Source organism: Rhinoraja longicauda, chromosome 6 (genome assembly GCF_053455715.1).
Source record: "Rhinoraja longicauda isolate Sanriku21f chromosome 6, sRhiLon1.1, whole genome shotgun sequence".
NCBI lineage: Eukaryota > Metazoa > Chordata > Chondrichthyes > Rajiformes > Arhynchobatidae > Rhinoraja > Rhinoraja longicauda.
This window is the reverse complement of record NC_135958.1, coordinates 20,101,574-20,124,853: the sequence shown is the minus strand read 5'-3', so window position 1 is coordinate 20,124,853 and position 23,280 is coordinate 20,101,574. Positions and strand designations below refer to the sequence as shown.

General features: G+C 42.1%; 1 protein-coding gene across 1 annotated transcript in view; it reads right to left on the bottom strand.

Annotated features, from left to right (window-relative positions):
• The window catches only part of hydin (HYDIN axonemal central pair apparatus protein), a 382,743-nt gene that overhangs the window by 217,507 nt on the left and 141,956 nt on the right, over positions 1-23,280 (bottom strand). Inside the window, exons 25-29 of the mRNA XM_078401540.1 lie at positions 16,407-16,529; positions 14,529-14,652; positions 12,409-12,588; positions 7,959-8,168; positions 5,577-5,714 (exon numbers count right to left, since the gene is read on the bottom strand). Of these exons, the coding sequence (XP_078257666.1) occupies positions 5,577-5,714; positions 7,959-8,168; positions 12,409-12,588; positions 14,529-14,652; positions 16,407-16,529 (775 nt within the window). The remainder of the gene's footprint in view (positions 1-5,576; positions 5,715-7,958; positions 8,169-12,408; positions 12,589-14,528; positions 14,653-16,406; positions 16,530-23,280) is intronic.

The following is a 23,280-nucleotide window of genomic DNA, read 5'->3' as shown; positions in this document are numbered from 1 at the left end:
CCTTAAGTATGAAGAACAATCTATCGGTGATGGGATATTTTGCAAGCTCTCACAGAAAAAAACAATGGCTACTCTGGCCATGAACTTCCATTTGTCTATAATTTAAATGTTCCTGTCCACTCAAGCTTTGGCTTACCAATTTGTGGCCTCTACAATATTCCAATGAGGAACAGCTTCTTCCCAACAACCATTAGGCTACTAAATACAGCGAACTCCAACTAAACTTCGAACTATGAACTTTCTTAGATGCACTGAGGACTTCAGGCTTTGATTTATTTTTCACTATTTCGGGTTTTTTATTTATTGAACTTTTTTTGGTTTGGTTATTACGTTATCTATTGAGTACTCTGTTTACAAACCTACTGTGCAGCTACAAGTAAGAATTTTATTACCTCGTTTCAATAGATACTATTGACTCCCTCCCCTCCTGATGTAACCTCATTTTCTGGCTAGTTTGATTGTCACATTCATTTGTAAGCTTTTCTCTCTCCATGGATATTGTCTGATCCTTTGGGCATTTCCAACAATCTCTTTTTACTTTGAGATTCAAGCAACAATATCTACCTTCAATAGAGGGAATCGTTTCCTGAAGTCTACCGTATCAATACCCGTAATAATTCTCTATATCTCAATAATGTCCTCTCTTAACCTCCTCCAGCCTTCCCTGTTTCTACTCATAACAGAAGCATTCTTCCTGTCTTCTATTAACCAAATGACTTTGTAAACAGTGTGGTCATCTGGAGAATCCTGCCTTGCTCTGTCAGAAATAATCCCTTTGCCAATCTCACCCAACCCTCTTTGAAATTTAAAATTTGGAAGGCTTTCACACTCTCCCAGTTCTGATGAAGCATTAATTGTTTCTATTTCCACAGATGCTGCCAGACCATTTTCTATTTGTATTCCACTCCCAATCAAGCTTGAAGGTACTGAGTTACCATGCTTACTTCTCAAGCCTCATTGGTCTTACTACTTCTTCGCTTCAAATTCACTGGTCATTGGAAGCTCTACTGAAACACCCAAACTCTGCTTCTTTGGTGGCCATCAAAGTAGATGACTGTTCATTACAGAATTAGCAAACTAAGGTGGAACCTTTATGTATGTCCCTTCCACTTCACTTCACTGGCCTTCATTTTCATTGCAAATCCCAGAAATCGAGGACCAGTGAACTCTTCGGCATTTTACCACCTATAGTATTTCTTAGCTGTGACGGATAGTTTATGTTTTGGCCTTAATTTGCTTCCACTGTACATTACTTAAATCATTTAAAAAAAAATAGTTAAAGCAAGATAATATGGATACGCAGGAAATGGAGCAATATGGATCAAAGTGCAAGCAGACCACATTAGTTTAACATAGCATCACGTTCGCCACGGACTTTGTGGGCAGAAGTGTCTGTTCCAGGCTTTTACTACTCTATGTTCTAATAATAACTTGCAAAGAAGAAATCATCAACATGTTAATTGCAAAAATCCAACCTTAGGTTACATTTGGTGATATAAACACAGAATTACATAGTTATATCATGGAAAAAGGTCTTTTGTCTAATACATTTCTAATCGGTGTAGTAACTATTAAATCATTGTTTATTCAGTTGAGATGTTTCACATTATCACAAAATTCAGTAACATCCATTATCCTACCGCATATTACCCTACAAGCACAGAAATCTAACACAGCATAGCATTCTAAAGTAATGGTCAGTATATTTGAATATTTAATATGTGGTGGTCCATTACCTCTCTTTATACTGAGAAACACAGATGAAAGGGATAGAGGTTTATACAAAAAGTAGATACTTGGTAAATAAGAAAGTGATCCTGAAAAAATCTGAAGCGAGAGAGGGAAGACATTATTGCAGTTTCAAGCGTCTGAGAAAGAATCACCTAAAAATTTGGGTTTGTAAACGACCATGAAACTGTGAGTGTTCTTTATTACACAAATAACTGCTCCATGGAAACCCCAAAGATGCTGACAGTGATTCAATGCTCCTCCACAATCTGTTGTGTTTTACATTTTTCTCTCACAAAATGAAGAAAAGTTAGTGATCTGATGATAATTATAGACTTACTAAGCATATAAATTTACTGTTTAGTAAACTACCTGTGTATTATAATTCCTCCAGTTGTATTTTTAGAAAAAATAAGACGATAGTGATGTTCATAGGTAATAGCAGCAAAAGTAGGCTATTCAGCCCATCTGGTGTACTCAATCATGGCTGATCTATCTTTCCCTCTTAACCCCATTCTCCTGCCTTCTCCCTATAGCCCCTGACACCCGTACTAATTAAGAAAGACACAGATACAATGAAAATCTTGCTTGCAGCAGAAACACAGAGACATAGAGTCAGATAATACTATTTCCACCTACAACAATTGGCACTATATAACTTGAAAAAAAGCTAAGTAGTTCCAATTACCAATTGATTTGTGGATTAATCCCATTGTATTCAAAATCTGCTCTGGTGGAAGCAACGTCTAATTATCAAGGCTTCTAGATTGGCACCATGTCCAACTATGCATGTAATTAAAGATGCATAGCAATTATCTACAAAAGACTGTTAGATTTGCTGAAGTGATATTTTTAAGAAATCAAATTCTTTAAGAGGTGTCTTTCTATGATAAGTGTATGGGCACGTGGCTCCAATTAGGCTCTGAACTGTGCCACATTTGAATGGTAACATAAAACCTGGTGTTATACTTACATACCGCTGTATTTATAATAATGTTCTTCAGAAAACTAGACCTCATAAGGAGTCGGCATGTCGTTGAATACTTAATCCAGATTCTACAGGTGTATGATGGTCAGCATACTGACTGGTTACATCATGGCCAGGTTCAGTCATTTGAATGCTCAAGAATAGGAATACTTTATTGTCACATGTGACGAGGCACAGTGAAATTCTTTGCTTGCATCCACAATGTATACAAATAGCAGTCACCTATGGCGCTGACAAAGTCACAAAGCACGGCAGCTCCCCTTTTTGTCCCCCACCAACAGTTCTCCCCACGTCTGGTCCTTCACTGTTCTTCCTCTCCCACGTCACGGCGGTCCTCCACGCTCTCATCGACCGTTGACCTCGGGTTGGCCCGCAAGGCATTGCCGCCGCCGTGAGGCTTCACCACCGCTGAGGCCCCATCGTCATGAGGCTTCACTGCTACCACGCCTTCAATGCAGCCAAGGCCTCACCGCTGCCGACATCCAACTTCACGCCTCCGTGGTGCCGACCCGGACCCCTACCGTGGGCTCCGTCGGCTGTTCCGCCGACCCGGACTCCGAACGACGAGACCCCGGCCGGGCCCCGACCCGGGCTTCTAGGCGGCAATTTGGGAGGCATCGAGACCGCGGCGCCTCAAAAAAGGCCTCCGACCGTGTTCTTGGTCCACAGCCGTGGCCTGCCGGGAAGCCATCTGGCCGCGATTGGGAGGTGGGAAATACAGCCCTGCGTATATTAGCTACATACAGCCCTATTAGCTAAATACAGCCCTACATACATTGGAATGAAGGAGGCTGCCGAAATGGACACAGCTCAGTCCATCACAGATACTAACCTCTCCACTATCAAAGGGTTCTACAGAACACACAAGAAAATCTACACCACCCTGGCCACACTCTCTTCTTGCTGCCACCATTGGGAAGAATGTGTATGAAAGAACTGCAGATGCTGGTTTAAATCGAAGGTAGACACAAAATGCTGGAGAAACTCAGCGGGTCAGGCAGCATCTCTGGAGAGAAGGAATGGGTGACGTTTCACGTCGAGACCCTTCCTCAGAGTCTGAGGAGTATAAGGAGTACAAGGAGTAAAAAAGGGCTTTGAGCACTCATCCTTGTGGAGCACCAGTGTTGAGGATTTCATAGAGGATGATGTGACACCTATCCTCTTGATTGGGGTCTGTTGAAGTTGAGGATCCAGTTGCAGAATGAGTGCTGACTCCAACTTCCATGATGGATGGGATAATGGTGTTAAAAGCAGAGCTGCAGTTTATAGAAACATAGAAACATAGAAACATAGAAAATAGGTGCAGGAGTAGGCCATTCGGCCCTTCGAGCCTGCACCGCCATTCAATATGATCATGGCTGATCATCCAGCTCAGTAGCCTGTACCTGCCTTCTCTCCATACCCCCTGATCCCTTTAGCAAAAAGGGCCACATCTAACTCCCTCTTAAATATAGCCAATGAACTGGCCTCAACTACCTTCTGTGGCAGAGAATTCCACAGACTCACCACTCTCTGTGTGAAGAAATGTTTTCTCATCTCGGTCCTAAAAGACTTCCCCCTTATCCTTAAGCTGTGACCCCTGGTCTGACGTAGGTGTCACTCTTATCCAGGAGTTCCAGGGATAACTGGAGGCCAGGGAGACGGCATCATCCATGGATCTGGTGTGGTGGCAGGCGAACGGCAGTGGGTCAAGGATGCTTGGTAGACTGGATTTAATAATTTTCATAACTAGCCTCCCATAGCACCCCATGATGGCGGATGTCTAGGTACTGGACGGTAGTCGTTAAGGCATGAGATCGTACTTTACTTTGACACCAGGATGATGGTGGTGTTCTTGAAGCAGGTGGTACCTCAGAATGGAGTTGGGAGAGATTAAAGATGTCCGTGAATACTCCTGCTAGCTGGTCCGTGCAGTTTCCAAGGATGTGGCCAGGGAGTCCTGCCCTGCTTCCCGCCCCCTGCTCCCCCCAACACTGCGTAGACATGCAGGCCTGCAGCCCAACTGGCCTCTGTGAACCGTGCGAATTGCGCAAACCACTACAGAGCCACCACCCCACAGCACCAGAGATCTGGGCCCAATGCTGACTCCAGGCACTCCCAACGACCGTACCTTTCCCCCCTCCCCCACCCACCCACCGGGCATTCCGGTACACCAGCTCTACCCCACACACTAGGGACAACTCACAGTGTGTAGGATAGAACCAGTGCGCCAGAACATGTTCCCAGAGTACTCAGAGGAAACCCACGCTGCCACAGGGAGCACCCGAGGTCAGGACTAAACTCGGGTCTCTGGCGCTGTGAGGTAGCAATTCTAACACGGTGCCCCGTACCATTCCATGGTATTGTGTATTTTGTGTCCTTTACTGTTTATTGTGTAGTGTGTGTTTATTGGCTGTTTTTCCAATAGTATTGTATATATTAACCTTCCTATTTTATTGGCTGTTTTTCCAATAGTATTGTATATATTAACCTTCCTATTCGGTTATTGTGGACAATCAGCAGTAATTTACACCTATATCCCGCCGTGGTCCAATCTAGCAAAGGTTTACTGTGATTATGGTTACCATATCGAGTGATGTTTGTGTATTTTTTTACTTACTTATTTTGTGACTTATTGATGTCTGTAAAAACAGAACCGGTACAATATCTGGTGACAGACAGCCTGGAGATGTGTTTGACTCTTATGTTCAATCAACAAGTCTTACCATTATATATCCTTTTTCATAAGAAACAAGCAATCAAGGTAACAGTTTTATCAGTATGAGGAATATCCTGTCAGGAACAATTGCCTATTCTTACTGCTTCTCCTTTTGTTTTAACTGAAGGAGCTTTCCTGGCAATCATCAGAACATTCACTAACCCTGGAAGGAGTGACAAGTGGTACACCCAGCAGAGGCTCATTGTCAGCAGCCTCCTCTTCATTTAAGACATTGTAGTCAAATCCAACCTTTCCCGTGTTCTTCAGAGTAATTTCAGTCACAGCAATATGGTTAAATAACTAGAGGAAAAGAAAACAAAGAATTATCAATTTAAAACCAAAACGCTAGATTTAATTTATTTATAATAATAATAATAATAATAAGCATTTATTTTATCATATCATATCATATATATACAGCCGGAAACAGGCCTTTTCGGCCCTCCATGTCCGTGCCGCCCAGTGATCCCCGTACATTAACACTATCCTACACCCACTAGGGACAATTTTTACATTTACCCAGCCAATTAACCTACATACCTGTACGTCTTTGGAGTGTGGGAGGAAACCGAAGATCTCGGAGAAAACCCACGCAGGTCACGGGGAGAACGTACAAACTCCTTACAGTGCAGCACCCGTAGTCAGGATCGAACCTGAGTCTCAGGCGCTGCATTCGCTGTAAAGCAGCAACTCTACCGCTGCGCTACCGTGCCGCCCAAAGTGACCTTTATGACCAAAGTGAACCAGCTATGTTCCGTAAAAACTATGGAATGCAGGTCAGAACTATAGAAAATGTCTGACTGATCAGTGTTAGTGTTGAAAGAAAAAAATAAGTCCATAATACAGATGTATGATCTGCACAAATGGCCAGTCCAATGCAGACAGAAAATCATGGCACCTGGGATGCATAAAGCATTGTTAATTACAGTATTTCAAGACCAAGAATGCATGACAGAGTGTGTGTGTGTGTGTGTGTGTGTGTGTGTGTGTGTGTGTGTGTGTGTGTGTGTGTGTGTGTGTGTGTGTGTGTGTGTGTGTGTGTGTGTGTGTGTGTGTGTGTGTGAATGAGTGAATGTGTAAGTGTGTGTGTGTGAGTGTATGTGTGACAGTTTGTGTGCGTGTGTGTGTGAATGATCTGCAAAAATGACTACTTATATTAAGGGCTATAGGGAACTGGTACGGGAGAGGAGATTAGGCAAGGGTCAGATCAGGTTTAATCACGTTGAATGGTGGAGAAAGCTTGATGAGCTGAGTGGCCTCCCCTGCTCCTTTTGTCTTATGTTCACATATGGTCACCTGGCTTTATTCTGGAAATTCAGCTAAGAAATTTCAGGCATGATGTGTCCTGCCAGATCTGATGAGATTTCAGTGTCAGACGAACATCAAGTGGCATTATTCCCCATTTTATACTCGCTGAATTATTCTGTGTTGTCTCGTGATTGACCTTCATCATTCACTCCCATGACAGCTGTGTTCATTGAAAACGATGGTATTCCAACTTTAATATTCACCTATTAACCAATCTCAGCGTAAACTCTAAGTGCCCCGGGATCCTACGCCAATTGCCCATCCCTTCAATCAACCAGATTCCTTGAGAATCCAATTGTCTGATTCCCACAACACCCAAATATAGGCTGAATGTTCTGATCCACTTCGAGCTGTAACATAATCCCACCACCAATCATATATCTCGCTCTCCTTCCCTTTCTGCATTCCACTGGGATGGTTCACTTTGTAACTCCGTGGTTCACTCTTCTGTCACCTCCCACTACTCCCCTTCCCACGGCACCTTCCCATGCAATTGGAGATGAAGCAAACACCAGTCCATTCATCTTTTCCTTCTGACCATCTAATGTCCCAAATTTGCAAATTGATTCACTCGCACTTCCTCCAATTTAGTGTACTGCATTTGGTATTCAAAATATGATTTCCCTCTATCTTGGAGAAACCAAACGCATACAGGGGGATCACTTTGCAGAGCACCTTCACTTAGGCCACGGGGGTGACCCTGAGTTTCCCATTCCATGCCATATTAATTCTTAATCTCACTGCTATTCCTACTCCTTTTCTATTCAGAAGGGTTCCAACTCGAAACATCACCTCTCAATGTTCTCCAGAGATGCTGCCTGGCCTGTTGAGTTACTCCAGCACACACTCTTTTTTTTTGTGAACCAGCATCTGTAGTTCATTGTTTCTAAGATTGAAAGAAGACCTGGTTCCAGTGTACAAGGTCATGGTGGGTTCAGTTAGTGTACACAGACTAAGCTGATCCCATTAACACAGGCAAATAACAGATTTGAAGTGATTAGTAAAATATCTAGAAATGGTGTGTTTAAATACTTTATGAGAATAACTATAATATAAAATACACTATTTGAATAGTCAAGGGCAAATGTGATAAATGACTGCAAAGAAAAGCAATTGCAAAGCTATTGGAAAAAAGTGGGAATGATGGGGGAAAATTGAGCTTCCTGGATTACTCTATTAGCATGAGGCTGAATGGCACTTCTGTATGAGAAGGATCTGTGTCTCTGTTGTACTGACCTGGTGACCATAGTCGATCTCTCTTCTGTCAAATGCATACGCGATAGATGAGGCCTCTCCTTTCAGCATAATCTCATATGTTGGCCCACCTTTCACTTTGCATATTGCTTTCACCTTGCTCCTGATGTTCATGTGCCCATAAAATGTAAAGGCCATTTGTTGAATTTCATTTGGATGTAGAACACCAAACAATGGAAGGATATCAAATACCTATCAAAGAGTGATACATGTAGTTGAAAACAAAATATCTATCAGAGATATTCCCCTTCTTCGCCTTCCTTGCAGCTTAACAAACATCTTTTGGCAGCTTTCCAGTTTTCATAAAGGTTCTTCAACCCAAAATATTAATCCTGTTTCCCTTCCCACAGATGCACCCTAACTTGAAGTATTTCCTGCTTTATATTGTAAACGACCTGGTAGTCATATTATTGTTATGTTGTTGCTGTTTATGCATTTTCTTAATTAAGGAAGTTATGTCAGCAAGATTTATTTTAATTCATATAAGGGATGTGGGTTTCACAGGTTGAGCTGATATTTAATTGCCCATCCCTAATTACCCTTGAGAAGGTTGTGGTAAGCTGACTTTATGAATCACAGCAATCCTTGAGATATCAGTATACCCACAGTGAGGGAGTTCCACAATTTTGACCCAGTGATGGTAAAGGAAGGGCGATGTATTCCCACGGCAGGCAGGTGTGTAGTTCGGAATGGTTCTTCCAGGTGGTGTGTTCCCATGCTTTTCCTGTCCTTGTCCTTCCAGCTGATAGAGCTGGTGTGTTTGAAGCGTGCTAGGAATTATTGATAAATTGGTGCAGTTCAAAGTTTCCAAGGTTCAAAGATTTAAAGGTCTTTTATTGTCACATGTACCAATTAAGGCCAACTAAAGCCAACTAAAGTGTAAAATGTACACTTTAATATATAAAGCCAATAAATATAGAATGAAATATAGAACTAGAAAAATAGAATATATGCTTGTGTTCACAGGAGTTTGGAAGAATGAGAGGGGATCTTATAGAAACATATAAAATTATAAAAGGACTGGACAAGCTAGATGCAGGAAAAATGTTCCCAATGTTGGGCGAGTCCAGAACCAGGGGCCACAGTCTTAGAATAAAGGGGAGGCCATTTAAAACTGAGGTGAGAAAAAACTTTTTCACCCAGTGAGTTGTGAATTTGTGGAATTCTCTGCCACAGAGGGCAGTGGAAGCCAAATCACTGGATGGATTTAAGAGAGAGTTAGATAGAGCTCTAGAGGCTAGTGGAGTCAAGGGATATGGGGAGCAGGCAGGCACGGGGTATTGATTGGGGATGATCAGCCATGATCACAATGAATGGCAGTGCTGGCTCGAAGGGCCAAATGGCCTCCTCCTGCACCTATTTTCTATGATTCTATGTTTCTATGTTAACAGTGATCACATCTCCCCAACCACTTCCCCAAACAATATTAATACATTACATTGTATTTTCATTCTGACACCTATCTCTCTGACAGCTGTCTCCCTTTTCTTGATCTCTCTGTCTCCGCCACAGGGGGCAGACTATCGTTTGATGTCCACTCCTACAGTTATCTGGACTTCACTTCTTCCCACCTTTTCTCTTGCAGAGATGCCATCCCCTACTCTCAATTTTTCAGTTTCCATCAAGGCAGGCAGATGGGCAGAGGGGGTTAGCTGGCTCTGCTGGTAAGGAAATAAATTTAGTCCTTAGCAAGGGATGGCATAGGATGAGAATATGTAGAATCCTTGTGGGTAGAGTTAAGGAACTGCAAGGGTAAGAAGACACCGATGGCAGTTATATGCAAGCCTGACAACACCAGCCAGGATGTAGAAACAATTGACAAGTAAGAACGGCAATGTTACAGTGGTCCTGGGGGATTTCAATATGCAGGTAAACTGGGAAAATCAGTTTGGTACTGAATTGCAAGAGAAGACATTTGTGGAATGCCTATGAGACGGCTTCCAAGAGCAGTTTATGGTCGAGCCTACTAAGGAAAGGGCAAATCTGGATTTAGTATCATGTAATAAACTGGATTTGATTAGGGGACTTAAGGTAAAGGAACCCCTAGGAGATAGTGATGATAATATGGTTAAATTTAACCTGCAGTTTGAGAGGGAGAAGATGAAATCAGATGTATTGGTATTACTGTTGAGTAAAGGTAGTTTGCAGAGGCATGAGGAAGGATTTGAAAGTTGATTGGAAAGAAACCCTAGCAGGAATGGCGGTGGGGCAGTAATGGCACGAGTTTCTGGGAGCAACTCGGAAAATGCAATATCTTTTCAACCCAAAGAGAAAGAAAGATTCTGAGAAGACAATGAGGTAGCCGTGGCTGACAAAACAAGTCAAAGACAGCATAAAAGTAAAAGAGAAGGCGTATAATATTGCAAAGATTAGTGGGAAGCTAGAGGATTGGGGAAGCATGTGAAAACCAACAGAAGGCAACTAAAAAGGAAATAAGGGGAAAAAAGATAAACCATGAAGATAAGCTAGCCAATAGAGGATATCAAAGGTTTCTTCAGATATGTAAATAGTAAAAGAGAAGCAAATGTACCACTGGAAAATGCTGGAGAGGTAGTAACGAGGAATAAAGAAAAGGGGGACGAATTGAATCTTTTTTTTGCATCAGTCTTCACAGCGGAAGACACCAGCAACTGTCAGAAATTCAAGAGAGCCAGGGCAGGGGTTAGTGGAGTTGTTATTACGAAGGAGAAAGTGTTTGGGAAGCTGAAGGGTCTGAAGGTGGATAAATCAACTGGACCAGACAGACTATACCCCAAGGTTCTGAAAGAGGTAGCTTCAGCGTTAGAGATTATGGAGGCATTAGTAGTAATATTTCAAGAATTGCTAGAGTCAGGAGCGGTCACAGAGGATTGGAAATTTGCAAATGCTACTCTACTGTTCAACAAGGGAGCGACGCAAAAGAGGGGAAACTATAAACTGACTAGCCTAACATTAATGGTTGGTAAGATTTTAGAGTCCATTACTAACGATGTTTCAGAGTAGTTAGAGATCCATGATAAAATAAGCCAAATTCAGCATGGTTTGGTGAAGGGGAGATCTTGCCTGATAAATATGTGGGAATTATTTGATTAAATATTTGAGGAAATAAATAGCAGGATAGACAAAAGAGAGCCAGTGGATGTTTAGTGCAGGAAGGAATTGCAGATGCTGGTTTAAACTGAAGATAGACACAAAAAGCTGGAGTAACTCAGCAGGACAGGCATCATCTCTGGAGAGAAGGAATGGGTCGAAGGTCTCAATCTGAAACATCACCCATTCCTTCTCTTCAGAGATGCTTGCCTGTCCCGCTGAGTTACTCCAGCTTTTTGTGTCTATCGCCCGTGGATGTTTATTTGGATTTTCAGAAGGCCTCTGATAAAGTGCTGCACATGAGGCTGCTAAACAAGACGAGAGCCCATGGTATGAGAGGGAAGATATGAGCATGGATAAGATTGGCAGAAGGCAAAGAGTAGGAATACAGGGGTCTGTTTTTGGTTGGCTGCCAGTGATTGGTGATGTTCCGCAGGGGTAGGTCAGATTAATATGCAAGTTGAATTAGAAACAAGGAAGGCAAATGCAATGTTAACATTCATTTCGAGAGGACTAGAATATAAAAACAGTGATGTAATATTGAGGCTTTATAAGGCACTGGTCAGACCGCATTTGGTGTATTGTGAGAAGTCTTGGCACCACATCTGTGGAGGGATGTGCTGGTGTTGGAGAGGGTCCAGGGGAGGATTATGAGAATGATCTTGGGGATGATTGGGTTAACGTATGATGTGCGTTTGACAGGTCTGGGCCTGTACTCGCTGGAGTTTAGAAAGATGAGGGGAGACCTCATTGAATCTTACCAAGTAATGAAAGGCCTGACTAGAGTGGATGTGGAGAAGATGTTTTGTAAGTGGGAGAGTCTAGGACCAGTGGGCACCGTCTCAGAATAATAGGGCATACCTTTAGAAAGGAGATGAGGAGACATTTATTTTTTCAGAAGGTGATCATCATCATCATCATATATATACAGCCGGAAACAGGCCTTTTCGGCCCACCAAGTCCGTGCCGCCCAGCGATCCCCGTACATTAACACTATCCTACACCCATTAGGGACAATTTTTACATTTACCCAGCCAATTAACCTACATACCTGTACGTCTTTGGAATCTGCGGAATTCTTTGTCACAGTCAGCTGTGAAGACTAAGTCTTTGGGTATTTTTCAAGTGGAGATTGACAGATTCTTGATTGGTAAAGGTGTCAAAGATTACGGGGAGAAGGCAGGAGAATGAGTTTAAGAGGGAAAGATAAATCAGGCCTGATTGAATGGTAGAGTAGACTCGATGGGCCAAATGACCTAATTCAGCTTCTATGAGTTATGAATTTATGAACCTTCTGCATAGCATGTTGTTCACTGCTATAACTTCCAGATAATTACATGTTCATATTATGCTTGTTTCTTACCTGTTCCACACCTAACACGACATCGTTCTTGTCTTGGTTACAGCTCCAGGGAAGGCACTGGCTATCTTCAGTCTCCTCTTTTAGCAGCTTCTCTGAAACAGTCTCCTCTTTTAGCAGCTTCTCTGAAACAGTCTCCTCTTTTTGCAGCTTCTCTGAATCAAGTAGATTCAATAATGTGTCCTGAAAAATACAGCAGCTATGCTCAGACAGATACCCGAGAATACTTTAACATTCCTCCTGAACACACTGCCAAATAAAGACTGAGGGTTCCCAGGTAGAAGTAATATACACCCACCTCCCACCCCTTTTACATTCCACTGTAAATTTGATGGACTCCGATTATCACCACAAGGGAAAACAGAGGACTGATAATAAGTTGAGAGCAAGATTCTGGCCAGAGTATGGAAATCTACATGTACAACTCAAATACTGCTTCTCCACTCTTTGTTCATATACTTGGATGAGTTGACAGTCAAATTCCCATTTAAAATGGACTAAAATGTTACGCATTTGGTACAGATCTAACTATGAGGGGGAAATGGATCACTTTGCAGTTTTCCATAATTAGAAGGTTAATTTGACCATCAGACAGTCCAAAGGTGAGAAAATTATTCCTCACAAGCTATCACTAAAATCATTGTTCTACATTGAACCTCAGCCTTAGATTTTTTATTTTTTTTCTCATTTCATTGCCAATAGAGGTTGAATTTCCAAGAGACCTCTGCAGACACCCAAATCCCACATTCCTCACCCCTTAGATTCTACCATGCACATGCCTTTTCTATGAGCATCGTTGTTCTCCCACTTTCACCATGGGAGGAAATTAGAACAAAATCCATACTCTACAATCTCAATAGGAATTGTAGCTATACCACTGTCCTGTGCAGCCAGATTCTGCACTCTGACATTTTTCTCTTTGCACTGATTGTTGGACATGCATAACTTGGTTGTACATGCATGGCACGATTCTGAATCTCATGTCTATGGTTTACTTCAGGCAACAACAGCTAATCTGTGCCATTTTTAGGCCATGCATCATACTGTATTAGCCGTCTACTTGAAGCAAGAAGAGGAACTTCATTTTCTCCTGGCGAAAAGATCATTGTTAATCATAGACCTCCAAGTTCTGCAATGATTGCAGGCTTGACAAATGTTCTGGAAATGACCAAATCCATACATAAAGCTGCAATTCCATGGGGGAATACAGAATTCTAAATACACAAGAATACAAGAAAATAAGAGCAGGAGTAGGCTATTCGGCTTATGGTTGATCTATGCTGGCCTCTTCTGTGCCAGTTTCCCACAGCCTCAATTCCTCGATCTTTCAAATGTTTAGCTATCTTCACCTTAAATGTATCTACTGACCTGGCATCCACCACGTTCACCTCTACCACTCCCCGGCCGGAAAATTCCAGATATTCACTACCATCCAAGAGAAGAAATTTCCATTCAACTCAGTTTTAAATGACCAGACCCTTTTTCGTAACTATGCCCTCATCTTTATGACTCACCTACTCATGGAAATATCTCAACATCCACCCTTTCAAGCCTCCTTATATGTTCAATAAGGTGTGTCATGTGAGTTTGCGCATGTCCGTGTGTTATTAAAGTTTGTGTTTGAACTCTTTCAAAACTAATAAAGTAATGGATATTTCTTTCCTGCACTGCTTACAGATCTTGCTCTGTGCAGTTTGTTCCCTGGCCTCTTATTCCCAGTGCCACCGTGTCTGGGTTCTTTTGGCACCTGCATACAGACTTTCCAGCTAGTACACAATTATGTTGAGATTGATGCCTCCTTTCCCAACTGACCATTCCATACACCAATTCCCTCAGAGCACAGGGGATAAGACAGGAGAATGGGGTTGAGAGAGAAAGGTGGATCGGCCATGATTGAATGGCGAAGTAGACCCGATGGGCCGAATGGCCAAATTCTGCTCCTATGACTTATGAACTTGTATCTCCATCTACAGGTAACAATATTTTGGACCTGATTTCAACATGTGCACTCTGACCTAAGTTAGGTCAAGACGTGATTTAAACATTTCATTGTCCACTCCCCCCCCCCCCCCCCACCCCCCCCCCCCCCCCTCCACCCCTACCCATGTTCCAATAGTGGATACCTTTTCTGCTTTATTGAAGGTAACACTTGAGCTCTCTTTGGGTGACCCAATGCCCTCCCGTACTTCATTCTCAGCATCAATTTTCTCGTCTTCATTTAAAATCACAGTTGATGATGACAGTTTTCTGTGGAGAATACATAATAATTGCTTGATTACAATCCACATATAAGGTTGTCATCCACAGCTATAAAACAAAGCGTCTCTGAGACCTTTTTTTGTATAGCTCCAAGCAAATATTTCTAATTCAGTTTCCATCAAATAAATCATTATCACAGTGAAGAAATCTCATGCGACTTCATCTCTGGAATAGAAAAAGGGTGCCTACAACAATATTTGGAAAGCAAATGAAATCTGAATGCTGCGTTACTTTTCCCAAGTAAAGATACCATTTGATGCAATATGCATTCAGTGGGTCATATGCATCACCCTTTATAAGAAGGCGGTAGTTTTTATTTTACCACTTCCACATACTGTGCAGTGACAATGCAAAACTGGAGGCTGTCATATGGCTACAACTACCAAGATTCAATCCCTGCCTCCAATGCTGTGGAGGATACTGTTGAGCCTGCAATGTGGACACTTGGCTGCGAGAGGGACATGGCTGGCAGCTCAACTTGCCTAGTTTTCAATGTTTCAGAAGGATTTAGGGTGACACAGTGGTGCAGAGGTAGAGTTGCTGCCTTACAGTGCCAGAGTCCGTGATTTGATCCTGATTACGGGTGCTGCCTTTACGGAGTTTGTACGTTCTCCCTGTGACTGTGTGGGTTTTCTCCAAGTGCTCCGGATTCCTCCACACTCCAAAGATGTACAGGTTTGGAAGTTAATTGGCTTCTGTAAATTGTAAATGTTCCCTAGTGTGTAGGATAGTGCTCGTGTTTAGACAGACCCTTCGGCCCACAAGTCCGCAACAACCAGCCGTCCCCGCACATCAACACCATCCTACACACACTAGGGACAATTCACATTTATACCAATTAACCTACATACCTGTACGTCTTTGGAGTGTGAGAGGAACTGAAGATCTCAGCGAAAACCCACACGGTCACAGGGAGAACGTACAAACTCCATACAGACAGCACTCGTAGTCGGGATTGAACCCGGGTCTCCGGTGCTGCAAGCACTGTAAGACAGCAACTCTACAGCTGTGCCACCATGGCGCCCTGTATGGGGTGATTGCTGTTCGGCATGGACTCGGTGGGCATTGTAAGGAAAACCGTGATTGACTAGGCAGATAAGGCAGCATCTCCAGAGAAAATAGATATGTGACATTTCGGGTCAGGACCCTTTTTTGAAAAGTCTGAAGGGTCCACATCTGAAATGTCACATATCCATTTTCTCCAGAGATGCTGCCTGACCCACTGAATTATTCCAGCATTTGTGTCTGCATTTGGTATAAACCAGCATCTGCAGTTCCTTTTTGTTACATAATGCTTTAACATTTCTCGTTTCATTCAGGAACTTGGAAATTTGTCAATGCCTGAATGGAAATTTTAAAGAGACTAAGAAATATTGCACTCTCATATCTCAATATCTCATTGCTTTACATTTATGTAATGTTTGCTTCCCTCAAATTAAAGTGATTTGCCAAAACTGTTTGCATCACAGGCCCATGAGGACAGGTAATGACATCGCTTGGTGCCTATAACAGCACAAAGTGTTACTGCCCCATACAAGTAGCCATTGGGTTTGGGTACATAAAACAATAATTCTGCATTGAGGTTCTGCGGAGGCTCTGTGGTAAAACAAAACTACAATGTCATTATATAAGGAGGACAAACTCCAAAGCACCAAGACTGACACATATTGTATATGGTGTTCCATCCGAAGCAGCTCTAAACTATCTTAATTTCTGTTCAAAATTCACTTGTACATTCTAACCTGTCAAGGTCCCCAATGGCCAAGATAGATTCATTAGGGGATGTTTCAAGAATGAGTTCTGCTTGGTCCTTGTGTTCCTTAAGACTTTCAGTTTCTGCTTCTGTTTTGCAAACAGGTGAACTCCTATAAAAAGAAAGAAACAGGCAAGCAGGTATTTGAAGAAGTATCAACTCCACATGCAATTAAACTATTAATCTCCTCCTCTGCTGCATGATGGGAGTCCTGTATAGAAGCAAAATCAAGGAAAATTATTCACATAACTAACTGTTAATCTATCATTCTTTGTTTAATTAAGTTTGATTAAAAATCTCTCCCTCCAACAACTCATAAACAGTGCCACAATCTCAATCTCAGTTTATAACTTCAATGCCTCATCATAACAAACACAAACACAAACAACACAAACACAAATCATCGTACTTCTCTACAATCACAATATCTGAACCGTATATGCCTGGAAAATAACTCTCATCAACTTCAGATACAACTGGATTTTAAAATGTCAAACAGAGACATTTATGGAGAGAAAATGTCAAATGGAGGCATTGAGACATTTAGTTATGCTGATAGTTCTGCAACCGCTAAGGTGCTTAATCATGCCCTCACTTCCACTTTTGATGTGCAAAGTCCCATTAAAAGCATTGTCACCATTCTGTGCCCCCCTCCCCTCCCATTTCTAATCAAGTCCAGAGAATGCAAATTGGTACACTCATGGTGACTAACTGGCTGAGTCAGTCATTGCTAAGTCTGGCCCAACCCACAAGAGACTATTGAAATCTCTCTCTACTGCACAAATAATTCAATGCCCCGGGATCATCCTATTACTCCCTGACATCTTCAGTTTTACAAAAAATGGGAGTTCATGGATTTCTTTGCTACAATGATTGATTTTGCAGCAGATTAGCAGACAGGTAGCTAGTAGTCCAGCTGTTTCTCTGTGCCAGTGACCCAGGTTCAATCTCATCTTCCAATGTGTCTTTGTGGAGTTTGCTTGTTTTCCCTGTGATGAACTGGGTTTCTTCCCACACCCCAAAGACATGTGGTGTCCCTGGCCATGTCCTCAAGACCTTTGCCGATCAGATGCCGGACATGTTCGCAGATATCTTTAACTTCTCAATACTCCATTCTGAGGATCCACACCTGCTTCAAGAAGACCACTATCATTCCGGTGACAAAAAAAGTTAAATAGTGTGCTTTAATGACTACTGTCCAGTAATTCTGACATCCATCATGAAATGCTTTGAGTGAGAGGGAATATTGATGCATATTTGTCCCAGCCTTGATCGACTGCAGTTTTCTTACCATCGCAAAAAGTCCACAGCAAACGCCAATTCCCTTGCCCTAAACTCATCTTTGGAACATCAAGCAACCAGGACTCTTACATTAGACCCCTTTTTATTGAATATAGCTCCGCCTTCAACATCATCTTTCCATCCAAACTCATCTCCACACTCTTGGATTAGCCACTTCCTCTGCTGGATCCTCAGCTTTCTGACCTACAGACCACAATCAGTGAGGATAGGTGACAGTACTCCCTCTACAATAACACTGATGGGTGGCAAGGATGCATTATTAGTCCCCTACTATACTCCCTATACATTCACAACTGTGCGGCCAAATTTGGCTCTAACTTGAGATTGTCATATGTCCCAGACAGGACAATGAAATTCTTACTTGCAGCAAGTTTACAGATGGCACCACTGTGGTGGGCCAGATAACAAACAGTGATGAGGCAGAGTACAGGAAAGAGAGAGAGAACTTAGTAATGTGGTGTCAGGAAACCAACCTCTCCATCAACGTCAGCGAGATGAAAGAGCTAGTTATTGACTTTCGGAAGCATAGTGGAGTACATACTCCAATCAGCATCAATAGTGCCAAAGTTCCTTCTAATCCTTCATTTTAGTGATTCCATCTCCTTTGTTATTCATCTCTCTGATCTCACCTTGTCCACACCTCTTAAAAACTTCGTACAACTCAAATTTCATACGACCCCTTGCCCCATTTGTTCTGAACTAAATACCCTAAGGCTAGCCAATCTCTCTTCATTAATGTTAAACCATGGCCCCTTCATTTGTCCAAATCTTGATCTCTACCATGCAAAAAACAAGAGGTCTTGTTTTTCAATTAAACCACCATCTCAAGGTTATTAATCACCCTTTCTTTTTCATACTGAGCACTTCTTAATCCATTGTGCCATTATCTTTTACTAAACTGATCAATCAATGACATGGAATTTAGATAAATACAGCCTAAAATACACATAAACTGCATCAAAGGTGCTATCATTAGTACTGAAATTTTTCAATAGTCAGAAAGACATGACCCCCCTCCCTAATAAATCCAGTGATTTTCCTTAATTTACCTACAGCTTTTCAAATGTTGAATCATGTTGTTCCTCAGTATTTTTTCCAATAATCTGCCCACCGCTAATGGCAGCTACTCTGTTAGTTCCCTTTAATGTGTTTAAGGCTGAGGTATGCTGTTATTTAACTGTGATAATCAGACCACATGCACAGAAATCACAGATTTTCAGTTAATTTTGAACATTTGCCCTCTCTTCTTGATTTAAACAAAATCAGTGAGAGATTTCCTGGAGAAAATGAAGACAATTTAGGATCAATCTTTGCCTCTGTCCAGGAATCAGATTCTGATAAAGAACAAAGATTCGGGACCAAAGCATATATTAGCAGAATAGCAAAACCTTTCCTTTATGGAAGGAACATGCATGGTAACTAAAGTAGACAATTCAGCCCTTCAAGTCCATAACTTTTCTCCTTAGATCATGGCTGATGTGCATCCTAACTCCATTTATTCATCATGTGGCTGTGTACCTAATTTTGAAAACTCCAGCAATTTCAGTTTTGGGGCTTTGAATTTAGCTCCAGTTTTTTTGGAGAGTGAATTCCAGGTTTTTGTTAACGTTTGTGCAAAGATGCCAATGCTTGATACCTGAGGCCTATGCCAATGGTGGATACCTGAGCCGTAATGTTATTGTCCTTTGTCTTCCTTGACTCATCACATGGAATTTCATGGGTTTATGACATAAGTGCTGATGAGAGCAAACCTATCACTTCAAAGGGACTCTGTTTGAATGGACTCAGTGATCTAAATGGTCTTCACTTGCTTTGAACAAGAGCTCACACTGAAGTCCCCACACTTACAAGCAAGTGGAACTATCTTAAACACTGGAATGATAAGACATCAGGTTTAAAAAATAATAACGTTTGCCTTTGTTCAAAAAAATCGCACTGCTTATAACTTAAAAAAATTGTTAAAATTCTAAAGGCATTAAATGCTTAAAACATCCTTTAGACTAGATCATATCATGCAGAAATATGGTCAATTGATATGAAGTGGTAATCAATACCCCCCAATGTAAAACTGTGAAAAAATACAGTTCAACATTTATTTTGTAGGACTGCAAAAATCAATATTGTTTGATAGAGCGAGTCAATACCAGTATCATTAGAATGTGAATTTGTGGATTTCTCTGCCACAGAAGGCAGTGGAGGTCAATTCACTGGATGAATTTAAAAGAAAGTTAAATAGAGCTCTAGGGACTAGTGGAATCAAGGGATATGGGGAGAAGACAGGCACGGGTTACTGATTGTGGATGATCAGCCATGATCACAATGAATGGCGGTGCTGGTTCGAAGGGCTAAATGACCTCCTCCTGCACCTATTTTCTACTTTTCGATGTTTCCAATGTCCAACATGCAATGTCCAGAGAAATAAAAATTGTACGAGGACACATGTCTACAAATCATGCAAATATATTTTGCTATTTTAGACCCAATACCTTTCTCTGTATAACAAAATGCATTTGATCGTGATAGGAACCAGTGAATTGTTTTTACATTCCTCAAATAATAAACCTCTTAGCTCAGTAATGGAATTGAGAAAGAGAAATCTCAGAAGAGTTGTGAAGGACCGAAAGGAAGACAACAAGAAACCATTTGCTCCACTTCTAGTGTCAAATCAAAGAATGACTTCGCTACCTACCCCATTAGCAACAATTTGGTGCAGGATTCATATTTAATTATGTGTAAGAAGGAACTGCAGATGTTGGTTTACGCTAAAGATAGACACAAAATGCTGGAGTGACTCAGAAGGTCAAGCGACATTTCGGGAGGAATAGGTGACAGTTTGGGTCGGGTCCCTTCATCAGACTGAGAGTCAGGGAGGGGGAAACTTGAGGCATGGGAAGGTACAGACCAAAGCAGAGCACGCATCGATGACTCAGGAAAGGTGGAGCCCCCAATGGTCCATTGTTGGCTGGGGACGAGGTGATAACAAAGGAATATAAACGGTGAAATTAGCATGAGGATTAGGGTGGCGGAGGGCAGAGAGAGAGGGAATGCAAGGGTTAATTGAAGTTCATGCTGCTGGGTTGTAAGCTGCCCAAGCGAAATATGAGGTGCGGTTCCTATTTGTGTGTGGCCTCTCTCTGGCAGTGGAGGTGGCCCAGGACAGAAGGTCAGTATTGGAGTAGTTGAGTATTGGAGAGGAGGAGGTGAAATGTTTGGCAACTGGGAGATCGCGTGGGTTAAGGTACACTGAGCATAAGTGTTCAGTGAAATGGTCGCCCAGTCAGCCTTTGGTCTCGATGATATATAGCATCCAACAACGGGAACATCGGATTCAGTAGATGAGGTTGGAGGCAGTATAAGTGAACCTCTGCCTCACCTGAAAGGACTGTTGGGGTCCCTGGAAGGAGTCGAGGTAGGAGGTGTATGGACAGGTGTTGCATCTCCTGCGGTTGCAGGGGAAAGTACCTTGGGAAGGGGTGGTTTAGGTGGGAAGGGAGTCGCGGAGGGAATGAAGCGGAAAGGGGCGGAGATGGGAAGATGTGACTAGTGGTGGGATCCCGTTGGAGGTGGCGAAAAATGTTGGAGGATTATATGCTGTATGCGACGGCTGATGCGGTAAAAGGTGAGGACTGGGGGGCTCTGTCCCTGTTGCGACTGGGAGGAGGGGGAGCAAGAGCAGAACTACGGGGTACCGAGGAGACACATATGAGGGCCTATCTATGATAGAAGAGAACAAGCCCCATTCAAGACGCACATGAGGGCCTCATCTATGATAGAAGATGATTTACTTAGGTTTGTTCATTTATTCAAAAATACAAACCATTCAAAATTATACTCTTGATGCAACCAACATTTACAATTACATCTGTGAAAAAGCACAAAGGTGACGCAAGTTTGGAGACTATGCCAAGAAATTCTACTGCCCCTAATGAATGTGTCAAGTAGTTGTAGCAGCACCATGCCAATAAGTTAGAGTCCCACCATGCAAGCTTGCTATTGAAAAATTGGAAGCCAGAGGTGTGGAGGAAAGGAAAAAGAGAGAAAGAACAAGTTGAGCATGAAGACCTGATATTCAAGTGGAGTGGGGTGGGAGGGGTGGTAATGTTGGAAAGCAAGATCAGGGCCCTGGACTGTGGGTGGGCAATCAACAAGCAAGTTTGGTGGCTGGAAAGGGACAGGGAGAGTAAGAAGGTGATATTGATGCCACAAGTGTTGGCCACTAAGTCAGTTTTGGATAATGATGCCTCCAGCAACGGAGTGCTGCAAGGTTGTAACCATCGAGGAATTAACCTCCAAGTCACTCAAGCTCGCCATATCATTCAAATGATCATAGATAATGTGCTCCAAGCTTCAACTCTTGCACCAGTTCCCCACAACACTCAATTCCCTGATTTTTTTAAGTTTTACCTATTTCCTCTTTAAGTTACAACTGATAAAACTCTATAGAATAAAGAATTCCAGAGATTCACCACTCACCTGGTTTAGTATCCTAGTGAAACTTGGACATAGAAACATTTGGTCTCCTTGGCCAAATTATTGATATATATCATGAATTACTGAGCACAAGCATGGGTCCCAATGGTACCCCACTAATCACAGCCTGCCATCTGAGAAGGATCTACTTAGTTCCGCTCTTTGCTTTCTGTCCAATAACCAATTCTCCACCCATGGTGCACATTACCCCAAAGTCCATGTGCTCCAACCTTGTTTACTAATGTCCTGTGTGAGGTTTTAATGAAACGTTTCCAAAAATACCCAATGCACCAAATCCACTGGTTCCTTTATATTCATTCTATTATTCAGCCTTAAAGATCTCCACTCAAAGGTTTCTCCCACTACCCCATCAATGTGAAGAAGGGACCGAATGGTCAAGATCCTTTGATCATTTTCTCCATAGATGCCGCCTAACCAGCTGAATTTTTCCAGCATTTTGTTATTTGTAGAATTCACCCTGTCTGTCTCCATCCTTGATTGTTTTCTTTCCCCATCTTTACTTATATTAGCTTCTACACCCAATTTTTATGTCTCTCACTACTCTATTCTCATATTCTATCCTGCTTTTCTTAATCAATGAAGAAGGGTCTCGACCCCAAACGTCACCCATTCCTTCTCTCCCGAGATGCTGCCTGACCTGCTGAGTTACTCCAGCATTTTGTGAATAAATCGATTTGTACCAGCATCTGCAGTTATTTTCTTATATTTCTTAATCAATGATTGGTCTTCCTTTTTAGTATATTCTAAAATGCTCCCAATCAACAGGCCTGTTGCTATTTCTGGCAACTGTTTAAGCCTCTCCTTTTCATTTAACACAATCTTTAATTGATTTTATCAGCCGCAGATGATTTGCTTTTCTTAAATTGATTGATTTAAACTATTTTCAGAAAATAATATTAATTCAACTAAATTAAGAAAGAAAACCCATTTCCCTTCACACACCCATTTTGACATCCCAATTCAGTTGAATGGAGCCGTGCTAAATGTAATCACCATGACTGTGTAGATCTGAGGAGCTAGCTGCAAAGTGCATCTAGCACCTTGGTGCACTGTGTTACAGGACACCGCAG